We start from the raw sequence: 12,838 nt of genomic DNA, 5'->3' as shown, positions 1-12,838 counted from the left end.
CAGTCAACAACAGCATAAAGATTGAAGAAGTGGAATTGTTGTGGTTACGTAACCCTAGCTACTTTTTAAAGTGGGTTTTGGAGGGTCAAAGTTGATGTCTCAATAATATGTTCTCATTTGGAGGCGTAGCATTTTCGCCGCCACGGTTAACTAGCTATGACGTCATTGTCTAAATTCTCATAGTCGTAAACTCAGGTGTACACGCTTTTTAAACGCACATCAAAATGGCGCCAGTTCGTTATTTGAGGCAGAAACAATGCTGTTGTTTCTATACCCTGTGTTAGACATAGCCTTGACGGTGCGTTAAATAAAATTTAAATTTTTAACTTTTATTTATTTAAATTATTATTTATTCTATTGCAACAATCTAAAAGTGAATGTATAAATTATTTAGTTTATTAATTCGAAACTGCGTGCGTCAAAACTGTCGTTATAGTAACGGCGATCATTTGTCTGTTGTAGTGTCGAGGATTTTTCTTACAGCACCTTGGTTTAGTAGTTACAAGGTAGGTACCTTACCTTATTTGATATTTGCTTTTACGCAGAACTAATGATTGCTATTTCAATTTAATTTTGTATAATGAATGTAGACTACGACAAAAGTATTCGCCATTATGTTGTCTGCTGCAGATATAAAGATGCCTCATTTGGACGAACCGTACTACTGCTCACAACAAATAAACATTCCACCAGAGCTTCCTGACATACTCAAACAGTTTACGAAAGCTGCTATAAGAACTCAGCCAAAAGATGTTCTTGCTTGGTCAGCTGCGTAAGTACAAACACAATGAGTATTTGACAACGTATTTTCTGCGCTAAAATCACGATCTCTTCGAACATGTAATGCAAGCTACTGGTAGTTCGTGTACATACTGCATATGCCAATGATTATAGATATTTTCGAGCAATGGCCAATGGTGAAACTCCACCAGTAAAAGAAAGACTAGAAATGCCAGTTGCTACACAAAAAACCGACACTGGTCTCACACCTGGTCTCCTCAAGGTGTTGCACAAGCAGGTATACCAAATTTGTTACACACGCAATTATATTGATGGCGTAATTAAATGACTATTATTAGCATAATCACTAGATTATATTACTACATTGATCTTCAGAACTGTGAACTGGTTTTGCAGTTAAGTAGAAGCCTAAGGCAATTGTATGTAGGCTTTTCTGACCAAAGATGTAGCATCTGGATACCAACACATTGGCCATGCTATGAAGATTAACAATATTTTACAGCTTGGACCCAAGAAAGTCATTCCAGTAGAACTGATTGAAGATAAATGGAAAGCACTAGCTTTACCACAGGAAAAGCTCGACGATTTGGTTCGGATAGGCGCCTTCAGTGGAGACACAGAATGGTTAAAATTTTTCTCACTCGCTGCCTCTGCTTTAAACGATGTAAGTCATAACCAACCAAACAAATGAATTCTCAAGAGACTACACAAAAAATAGTATCAACACTATAACAGAGTTTTGTATCATTTTCATCTTTGCTGGTAGAATCTGACTGGAACTATGAAAACCATCTGTGAAGTATTGACAGCTGACCCAGAGGGTGGAGCAGCAAGGATCCACTTTCAGCTCTTTAAGGATCTCTATTCATATTTAGCCCAAATAGATGGCGAGATATCAGCAGATCACATACAGTCAGTTATATCACACCTCCAGTATGATGTGTAAGTATAACAGAGAATAGGTTGTCTACAAGCAATGCTTCCCAGTGTGCTTTGATTAAACGATTGGCTCTGAGAAAAGGTTGAGTGTCGAGGACTTGAAGCATGATAACCTGTTTCTGGACAAATGACTTTGTGGACACATCTCAACATTACATCACATCTCAAACATTAGATATTGGTTTCATGATGTGAATCATACAGATGCTTACCAGAAATTTTTGTCAGCTTGTACCGATTTACCAGCTTGAATTATTTTTTGAGATAGCCTTTACTCCCCAAGCGAACTTTATTTATTGGAATCACAACATGACCAATACTGGTGGTTTCTTTAAAGAGTTAAACTGCATAGCTATTTCGGTTTGACAGGGACAAGCAGGATGGGTTTGTGCAGCCAAGGAACTTTCTCAGTTCAGACTGCCCCAAGCTCAACTGACACAGATTTGGTTGAGAGAGGCCAGTGTTAGCACAGTTCAAATGGAGGAAGCCCTTATGACAGACATTCAACCAAGCTAATTCATAACGCCTTGCTACTATCACAAGTGTCATATTTACAATTTTATTCATATTCAAGTTAGCATTCAAGATGCAAGCGAGATGCAAAATATTGTACAGCTGTAATACTGTGTGTATCATCCTTGCTCCACAACATGCTATTGCAAACCATGTATGAAATATATGAAAATTTTTACATCATACTCAAATGAGCCATGGTTACAACACTGACTAAACCATGCTACCAGGGAAATGTAGTGCTCTAGTAGACTATATACATCTAGACCAGCATCAAATGTGTGTCATTAGTTGTCACCATTAGCCAATTGGTCCTCAGTTTTTATCGCTTCCGGTGCTGGGTATTCTGTCAGCCGCTGCGCTTCACCTTCGGCCATGATGGGAGCGCCTACTCCATTGTCAGAAACAGGTGGAAAGCCATCATCCAGCTACATAGAACACGTATATTATGAATAAATAAGCCACCAACTCTAAATAATTACCCATTTAGGACCGCTAGGCGGCTAGCAAACATGACCGCTGACTGTGCATAACTTTTATAAATTTTACATGCATGTAATTCCTGGCAATATTATACCACACCTCAGGCGCATATTTGACAAATCTAGCAAACATGAAAGTTCATGAGTATCATTACACGGTTAAAAAAGACATCTACTAACTATTGATGATCATTATCATACAATCAGTAAACTACTATGGAGATCATTAAGCAACCTTGCCAGATTACGCATACCCTAGGACACTTATGTATTCGCGGCATCTAACTTTCGCGTTTTCGCGGTGTCATCCTCTCGCGAAAGTTTCATGTGCGAAACTAAACTATCATAACAAAAGAGCGAAAAAGCGAAACTAAATAGCTTTGTTCATTGATACTGTATAATTGAATTTTATAACGACATTTATTTTAACGTTAAAAACGACCACTATAGCATCGTTAAAATATAAAACGACAAAATAATTTGACTGTCAAAATTTATTACGTTATTATTTTGCAATTATTTAGGATTATTTTCCCATTAGGAATGATTTATAATGATAGGAATTTGATGTCAATGCTCATGCATTAGTTAGCGTTATCGTTTGCTGGGGACATCAATCAATGCAGTGAGCACCGTGTGTTGAAAGAAAATAAGACACATGCACTGACACTCGCAGTACTACACAAGCAGCATGGCTCTGGAAAGGTTTGGATTCACCACTGACACCTCTTCAATAACTTGTAATTTTTTTAGATTTGTTTTGTTTTAAGTGATGTGACTGACGAGACGTTTTTAAATTAAAATAGGCATAACATGACCGCAGTTAATACGCTCAGAAAAAAACATCTTTTCCTTTTGAGCGTTTTAACAAAGATCAATTTTGCGGATTTTATTTTAAGTTCATTCGGAGGCTTTTACGCTTTCGATGGGACACGGCCAAGCGGGTGATTGATAAAACTGAATCTTTTGCAAACCTTTATAAAAGTCGTTAACAAAAATATTTTGCCTCTGATGATGATAATAATGATGCCTAAGAACTACTAGAAGATGATGTTTGTCTCTATGGCTTGGAATGAAGTGACATTCTACAGCGATAAAAACCGCGTCCATGGCCGTTGGGCAAATAACTTTTCGAATAAAGGATGTTGAGGTCGAGTTATCTGAAGGAATTTATCATTGCGTTGGAACTGACCAAACAAATCCGTTTGAGTTGACCTTGTGTTTGAGATGAAATGTTACATTTTATCTGAGGGCGAGTTTTTCGAGTTGGACTGTACTTACCGTAAAAAATTCCAAAAAAGTTGGGGCGGCTCAGCCGGCCAGCTGCCCCGGTGAAAACTGGCCTGTTGATAGTCCAAGAAACAAATGGCAGCAAGCGATCAAATTGCATTATCGACCTTGCCCACACCATTCTACCTGCGGTTCACAATTACAAACTAGTCGCAAATTGAATTTTTTTATCGGTGAACCGAACCTGAGGAATATAATTATGTTTGTTCCACTGCATTTATTTTCACATCACTATATTTTCGCACTCATCAGAGCTGCGAAATTAAGTTGCTTCGAAATTTTACTCTGTGAGCTACTCACGAAACTAAATACTAGCGAAATATAAGTGTCCTAGGGTATTTCAGTAGCACAAAATAAATATCAACCATACACTACTAGAATAAATGACATAAAATGTTAACAGAAAGTGATTAAAAGCCTTCACAGCTAATCAAAGACCATACTTCATGAAGACTTTCAGTGATGCATTTAGTGTACATTTGGTTACAATCAAAACCAAGTAAGATAGTGTGATTACAATGCATTAATAGGTAATTGCAATACAATTATTATTGATGCGTTTGGACAGTTTAAAACTGCAGGAGTGACCAATCCATCTTACACGAAAAGAGTCGATCTTCTTTTTTATTCTGTATAACTGGCTTTCCATAAGTGCTGCTGTGACTGTTACATTATTACCTTAGTTAAAATTGGTTGCTCTGAATAAAATTAAACATATCAACCAATAATAATCTTTATATACATAAATCTCGGTGTTTATCTTTTTGTGCAACACTGTGTCCAGTTATAGCAATCAAATCCTAGCAATGGACAATACGCACATCACTGTATCTGATCTCGAGACCTCCATATCTAGAGCAGCGAACTTAACCAATAAGCTACATGGAATACAATGATTTTAGTGGGCAAATAGTCATTGCATTGGTTTAGATACTGACGCTTGAAGCATTTGCATGGAGTTAATAACTAGCACTGTCGACTGTTACGTGTAACGATTACTAAGCTGGCCCAAAAATGTATTTGGGTAAATTTGCCCAGCAGGTATTTTTTAGTAAAGATAAAGCTTTCCAGGTAAGTTACTCAATTAGGTTAGTTAAATATTCTATTACCCGTGCAATGCCTAGTAATTCGCCTAGTAAAAATACAAACTTGAAAGTTAAGTGATTTTATAATAAAGAGCTGAAAGCTATTTTTTCGTTAGTAGATGTGAAAGGGGTGGTTAACTGAGCATAATACATCGCTTCTAATTCAATAAAATAATTGGAGAATATGCTCAGGAATCCCTATGCACTATCAGCCTAGAACCTGACTGGTGTGCAGGCCAGCTGTCAGGTAGGATCATCACACCCTATAGGCCTATACAGTCATACTTCTACTTACGAGCTTAATGCGTTCCGAGACTGAGCTCGTATGTTAATTTACTCGCGTGTTGGTGCAATTTATTTTTATATAGAATTAAATATATATTGACTAGTTTTCATACTCTAAAAATGCAAATAAAACACGCAAAACAAGATATTGTAACGGAAAGAACATGTTGGTTATTGTCCTAACTTACAACAAACTTTTAAAAAGCAACAAATAAAAAATAATGCAAGGAAATGTGATTAATTAAAATGTAAAATTAAATACATACAATAGCAGCTAACGCTAGCATTTGCCAGAGAGGGAGATATCCTAGAGAGTTATATAGAGAGTTATCCTTCATTACAACAGTTGACTTTGATAAATTTGGATTTTATCAGTTTTAAAAAACAAACTTAGAAGCAAACCTAAAAGCAAACTGTCATTTTTAACTTAACGTAATTAAAATCTCTTCGGCGTTCATAGTTAGAAGTTTCTCGCTGGTTAACTAATTTTCGTTTGTTTCGCTTTCACGACTAGCCGGCCATTTTAAGATAAACCTATCTGAGAACGTTTGCCTTTGTCGCCCTTTCAACATGTTGTGATTAAGACGAACACAGGTGTCGTCACAAACGGTTAATGTACGACCACTAGTCAACTTGTCCGAATGTTTATAGTTTTGATAGATAGCACTGGCCTTTTCATATAGCATCGTTCAGTTACGCTGTCACCGGCCAATTGTTTATCTTTTATCCAATGCCTGAGCAGTCTTTCCATCAGCGGTCGTGAAGATCGCTGCGCCGTTTAGAAACTATGGTTAGTCTTTTTGCGAACTAAATAAGTGCCCTGAATATAATCCTTCTGTTTGATAATTGTGGATGTATTTCTGTCATATTGCTGAGCTAGCTCAATCACGCATACACATTTCGCATATTTTTCAATAATTTTCTGTTTAATATCAATTGTTATCATTTGCTTGTTCTTTGCATTTCATCTTTCATTTTACTGGCAAACTTTCGGTCTACGCACTGTACTTTTAATTCACATAATTCTGCACTAAAAATCACGCACAAAAACACGGTACAAAAGTATAATCTGAGCAGTGGAAAAATACAGAGTGATGCTGTTCTCATAAAACACCTCCGGCATACTTGGCAACTGACTCACGTGCTCGTATCTCAAACATGGCTCGTATGTTAGTGCTAAAACTTGTTTAAAAGCTGGCTCGTATCTCAAGTTTCTGGTACGTTGGAGCACTCGTAAGTTGAAGTATTACTGTACTGTTACGTCACAGAATGGTTTGTGGAGTTGCGCTATCTTATTATTATTATCAATTTTTACAACTTGAGGTGATGCAGTCTTTTACCGGTTACATAAGGTGGACATGGTGTATTTGTTTTTGTTGTGTTTAATCATAGATATATGAAAATCATCATCTATGCCTTTGTTCACTATAACTATCCTATAGCGATGACTAAATAGTTGTCAATTTTTTCACAATCCATCGTTTTTTTGACGTCATCAAGCCGTTTGCACATGCGCTCATTCACGAAAAAGCCGAAATATTTGTAGAAAACGATCATTATTCCTTCATTTAATACTTTTTGGTGTTGTTTTGATACTAAAATAAAAAAATTGTAAACAAAAGCATCGTTTTCAAAAATTCATTGCAAAAGCTTCGTGTTTTTGACAATGAAATTGTCTATAAAGATGGCCGACAACGATAAAATGACGTCACGAAAAACACGAAGGATTGCTATAAGCAAAGAGAAGATCTTGCAGGCAATTTTTAACTTGCGAATTAGCAACGCTTGTTGAAATGACATCCATTAACTATTCTTGACATATACAATTGAATCATTTGATCTTATCTGAGCAACTTGGTTGTCAATCAACAATTTTCAGCATAACGAAGATTCTGCTCCAGATAAAAATATACAGCTTTTGCAGTGCCATAAAGGTTTGGCCCATACTACATATTGTTTTCATTGCAAGTATAAATGATCGACTAAAACACGTTTACCAAAAATACTGTAGTTACATGGTTAACCCACATATCAGGGGACAAAATTGATAATGTACATTTTACATGAATGCACATTGCTCTTGCATTTGCCTAACAGTTGCATCTCTGGAGTGCTAGACTGACATGTCAATTGGAACAGTTGCATCTCTGGAGTACTAAACTGACAAGTCAATTGGAACAGTTGCATCTCTGGAGTACTAAACTGACATGTCAATTGGAACAGTTGCATCTCTGGAGTGCTAAACTGACATGTCAATTGGAACAGTTGCATCTCTGGAGTGCTAAACTGACATGTCAATTGGAACAGTTGCATCTCTGTAGTACTAAACTGACATGTCAATTGGAACAGTTGCATCTCTGGAGTACTAAACTGACATGTCAATTGGAACAGTTGCATCTCTGGAGTGCTAAACTGACAAGTCAATTGGAACAGTTGCATCTCTGGAGTGCTAAACTGACAAGTCAATTGGAACAGTTGCATCTCTGGAGTACTAAACTGACAAATCAATTGGAAATGCTAAGAGTGACTGGCATGCTACAGAACCGAGGATGAATACATGAGAGGGTACGGTAACTTACCTTTTCTGTTTTAATTTTAACATCATCCCTGCGACGCTCCTTCGACCTTGAACGCCGACTTCTTTTTCTGTCTTTTGATCTGCTTCGCCGTCGGTCCCTAGACCTGCTTCTCCTCACCCTTTTCCTCTCTCTCGAGCGACTCCGTCTGCGTTCTAGAAGAGTGAAGTACCACAAAGACAATAATAAACTAGTCGCTTGGATTGCATTTGTCCCGCACAATTCTATTATATGCATCCAAACACCAGTACACCCATTTCTGCAAAGTAGTAATAGCATACCTGTGTCTCTTTCCTTGCTTCTCTTCCTCTCGCGACTTCGAGATCTGCGTCTAACCGGACTTCTTGACTTGCGCCTTCTCTCTCTCGATCTCGAGCGTTCTCTTCTCGCCGGACCAGTTGCATCATCCTTCGACTCTTCATCACGACTTTTTCTGCTCGAGCCCAGACCACCACCTAGAACCCAACCACAAAAGAGCAGTCATTAAATGAGTTTGAAATGAACTATAAGAAAAAAGAACAAAAATAGGCTTTTTTTATATTTGACTTATAACTAGGAAATTCAAAATTTTTAACATGCATAAAGTACCGTACATCAACTGCCAGGCTAAAAATAAAAACGTAAATTTAATACTTTGGACACAGCGACTATCAAAGTATGTCAGTGGACAGTTATCGACACCATACATTAACAACGGGTTACAAATAACAAAAAGATATGATAACCTAAAATACTAAATTGAATATGACTAAATGGCATAAAAGCCTCAAATATTTTATTCCGTAACAGCTCTGAGCAACTCGCTAACATTCCAGCAGTATTAATTTTTTTGGTCAAAACAAAATGTGGGGACATTTGTTTATAATACCTGCAAAGGTAACAATTGTGAAATCTAAAGATCTGTCATCTCATTCATACTGCTAGAAATTGTTCTCAAATAAATTTCAAAACATTCCGACTGTCTTTACCCATGAAATTTCCAAAAGTTATGGTAAGAATCTTTGATATTTGTACAAAATATGCAACTTAACAGAAAGTTTGAACTCTTCCGCTACTGCGCTAAAATCGCTATTCTGACCAAATTAGTTCAAATGGATTTTCAAAAATTCGATATACCCGATAGTATTTATGCAATGCCTCGAGAATTAATGCAGATATTGTTTTACTGTAAAATGCTTCTTATTCAGAACAAAATCCTCTACAAGATAAGTATAAAATTGTTTTGTAAATCCCACTCTCGAAAAATATCTGACGTTGTCTTCGCATTGAAAGAACGCGGTGAATTTTTTTATTGCCATGACAATAGCGATTTGGTTTTTCTGTCTTGAAAAATAATTAGAAATGGAATTGCTTAGCAAAAAGATTTTCGATTGGTTGTACACGATTGGCAACAAAGTTGTGCCGTTGGAGACAAAATTTGATTGATCTAGCTAATGTGTGGGCTTCGTGATAAAAAGAAAAGTGAAACCCTATTGAAAAGCCGATACATCGGCTTACGGTAGTGCAAGAATCAACCATTCAGTTTTTGCATCAATTATATCCCTAAAACAGTGCAATAGCTCAAATATAATAATATACACCTAGGCAAGAAAAGTCCAAGTGTGGTAACGGTTGAAGCCTTGATTGTAGCAGAATCAGTTTTTAATCGTATGGCTCTTTTGCACTATTTGCGTTCATGATGTTGAGATGCCGAAATGTGATTTGACAGCTTCTAGTAACAGCAATATATGCAAGTTATTCACTCACACAATGAGTTGCTTTCATAAAAGACTAGATGAATACCTAGCATTGCACGGGTAATAAAAAAGTCGCTGGACAGAAAATTTATTTTTATTTAACATATACAACATTTACCATTCTAACTTTTAAACATATCATGAAGTGTTTTGTGCAGTGCAAATAAATCAAAAAAATAAATAAAACAACTGTAAAGGGTTTTAAATGTGAAATAATTAGCAAGTAATGGCTAGATAGTCTGTTTTGCTACAATCAGTACAATGATTACAATGAAAAATGATTTGACACTGATACAATTATTACCAACCAAGAAAAAGAATATGTTGAATTAATCATAACAATGATTCCATAAAAGTGTGTGTACAACAAGGTTACCGTAGTAACCAAAGCTATCTCCATCAACCTTTAAATACGACGATCTTGGTACCTGTTATTATACTGGTACCTCTTATTATACTGGTACCTTTTATTATACTGGTACCTGTTATTATACTGGTACCTGTTATTATACTGGTACCTGTTATTATACTGGTACCTCTTATTATACTGGTACCTCTTATTATACTGGTACCTGTTATTATACTGGTACCTCTTATTATACTGGTACCTCTTATTATACTGGTACCTGTTATTATACTGGTACCTGTTATTATACTGGTACCTGTTATTATACTGGTACCTGTTATTATACTGGTACCTGTTATTATACTGGTACAAACGTGAGAATGAGATATGAGACTGTTTTGATCGGATGCTTTGTCTGACTGAACGGAGATAGAATGTAGATGCAATTCCTATTCAAGATAATAGAACAGTCGATGCGCAAGTTAACAATTTAATAGTTTTTAGCAATCGCCACGAGGAGGAACCAGAAACTGGAGCTGGTAATAAGACATTCCAAATTGAACTGTCATATTTGAAAATTACAAATAAAAAATACGTAATGAATTTTGAAATGGCTTTTAAAATTTTTTAAAAAGTAAAACAAACGCAAAAGGTAATATCAATTAATAATAAAAATGCACATTTAGTGTGTGCAATTGTGAAAAAGATATACAGTATATAGTAAGAGCGATGGGGACGAGAAGAACGGCTTAGCTTTGTGGTTACGTGCGTCTGTTAGTAGACCTGCCATTTGAGTGTTGTGACCTCAAAGCCAGTGCGAAGGTGATTTCTCTTTGCTATCACTTTGTCACTAACGCTGGACTAATGAATGACAAACACTGAGATTCATATATAAAGACTAAGTACTGGAATCACTCGCTTGTCACATAATTTAATAGCCAAACCATTAAATAGAGGTTAAAAAGAATGGCTAGCGTGAGGTGACCACTGTGACAAAAAGGAAGTCAGCTCAGTTTAAATTAATACGACACAAACCTAGACGTCGTGGTCTCCAGCCCTTCACAGTCCTTGCTCGCTCAACATCCACTAAAACTCGTCTGCCATCAATCTTTTTACCATCCGCATGCTTGTAGGCGGCTACAAATACCAATCAGTGTCAAAAATCCACCAGGTTGGCGATGCCCCCAGGACAGTTTCCGTCATCCAAACCTTATCATTTACTCAATGCCTTGTTCAGAGGTCGCAAATTTACACTGTCCTGTAGGCAGCATCGGGTGATCCAGCGAGACCGCTACAGATCAACAAGAGAAATGTGAAGGGAGAGAGAGAATTGTCTCGCCCTCATAAGCCATCTGAACACGGTGGTGATATAATTTTCAACAATTTATTATAGTCTCCAACTTACAGTTGTACAGTTTCAATCCACTTGCTCAATCCGCCTGTCAGTCAGTAGGCTAGAGGACTCCTCTAACTACTTACCCGACTTACCCGAACGTTTAGCCTAAGTCTAATCAAAAGATCAAATTCAAAAACGGTTTGTTTTGCAACTCCTGAATATTAATTATATCTGCTGCATAAAAAGATGAATTGCCACACTAGAGTTCTGCCAGAAAAATACTTCAAGTGAATTTGGGTTTGGGATGAAACATTAATTCATGGAACTTAAGAGTAAAAGAATATATTTCACCCAGTTACTGGCAGTTGATCTTTGATCTATAAACTTAGCGCAGACAAACGGGTGCGCTGCAGTAATATCCGTCAAATAAGCGCACTCTCCCCTAAAACTTTTGTCAAGAAAACTTGCTTGCTTCAATTCAGTTCTTTTTAATTTCTTTATGTCGAATATATAAAATATAAAAATGGCAATGTTGTAATGTGGCAGCATTGCATGTCTTACCAACCACATACAAACCTAGCAACAGTGAGCATCATGAATTGTCTAGTAGTTTTACAATGGGATTCGAGCAGGAGAGAGCAGTGCCTGCGTCCAGGCACGCTCGCCAGATGGACAGTTCTGCAGTAAAACAAAAAGACCAAGTTAGTACTGGCAGTCTTAAGCCAGACCTCCATCTACAGATCAACACAATGCCCAATCCTCTACTACTCGTACTAAAATCTGTTACCATCTTTGTTTTGTGGTTAAAAACAGTTGAGCCAAGGTCCCTTACAGATGGGTTTTTTTCTAACTAAAAGCTTGAAAAAAGTTGCAAATCCTAAAAAACATTAAACCAGAAAGCATAGTTAAATTTTGTTTCATTAAAAACAAAAAAGACATGAGCATGTCATGTCTTTTTTGTTTTTAATGAAACAAAAAAATATGAAACTTTTTTGTTTCATTAAAAACAAAAAAGTTTAATGAAATGAGTTAACGTTGTAAAGAGACATCAAAAAGTTGTCTATTACAAACCTGTACCGACCGATATTCACAACCGCAACTGACTGTCATGCGGTGCTTCATAATTTTCTAATCAGGTTTAAAAAGTGGCCACACAGCAGCTAAGGCAAAAACTGGGTTCAGAGAGGAGCTGCTACAACCTAAACAAAGAAACTTTCTGCCAAACTGTTTCAGTTATGTCCAATTCGATTCCGTCAGGCAGCATCCAACAAGTTTGATAAAACAATCTAGTATTTGTGAATCAAACTCTCAATGTATTCCTTTCTTTATTAATGATTTATTTACTCTGTTAATTCAGCGAAGGTGGAAATACAGAAAATCACACTTTAAATCGTACTTTCCATATTACTGTTTGGTCACTAAGAATTCTCTTCATTTCAATTTTGTGCAACAATTTATCACAAACTTCCCATTGCATCAATGTGGATATGGAGTCATAGACAGTGTCAG

The 12,838-nt window shown here is 36.6% G+C and overlaps 2 protein-coding genes across 2 annotated transcripts in view; one reads left to right on the top strand and one right to left on the bottom strand.

The window, feature by feature from the left end:
- Positions 1-446: 446 nt before the first annotated feature.
- Positions 447-2,185, top strand: LOC137406787 (ropporin-1-like protein). Its single transcript, XM_068093632.1, has 6 exons — positions 447-506; positions 631-772; positions 895-1,018; positions 1,244-1,405; positions 1,508-1,683; positions 2,050-2,185. Exons 2-6 carry the CDS (start codon positions 639-641, stop codon positions 2,114-2,116), a joined length of 663 nt encoding a protein of 220 aa, XP_067949733.1. The 5' UTR covers positions 447-506; positions 631-638; the 3' UTR covers positions 2,117-2,185.
- A 31-nt stretch (positions 2,186-2,216) lies between these two features.
- Positions 2,217-12,838, bottom strand: part of LOC137405924 (U1 small nuclear ribonucleoprotein 70 kDa-like) — a 29,516-nt gene continuing 18,894 nt past the window's right edge. Inside the window, exons 8-11 of the mRNA XM_068092750.1 lie at positions 11,029-11,130; positions 8,193-8,366; positions 7,915-8,066; positions 2,217-2,621 (exon numbers count right to left, since the gene is read on the bottom strand). Of these exons, the coding sequence (XP_067948851.1) occupies positions 2,481-2,621; positions 7,915-8,066; positions 8,193-8,366; positions 11,029-11,130 (569 nt within the window). The 3' untranslated portion in view covers positions 2,217-2,480. The remainder of the gene's footprint in view (positions 2,622-7,914; positions 8,067-8,192; positions 8,367-11,028; positions 11,131-12,838) is intronic.

Source organism: Watersipora subatra, chromosome 1, assembly GCF_963576615.1.
Source record: "Watersipora subatra chromosome 1, tzWatSuba1.1, whole genome shotgun sequence".
In the NCBI taxonomy this organism is placed as follows: domain Eukaryota; kingdom Metazoa; phylum Bryozoa; class Gymnolaemata; order Cheilostomatida; family Watersiporidae; genus Watersipora; species Watersipora subatra.
The sequence above is the reverse complement of the archived record's forward strand: the minus strand, read 5'-3'. Positions and strand labels throughout refer to the sequence as shown.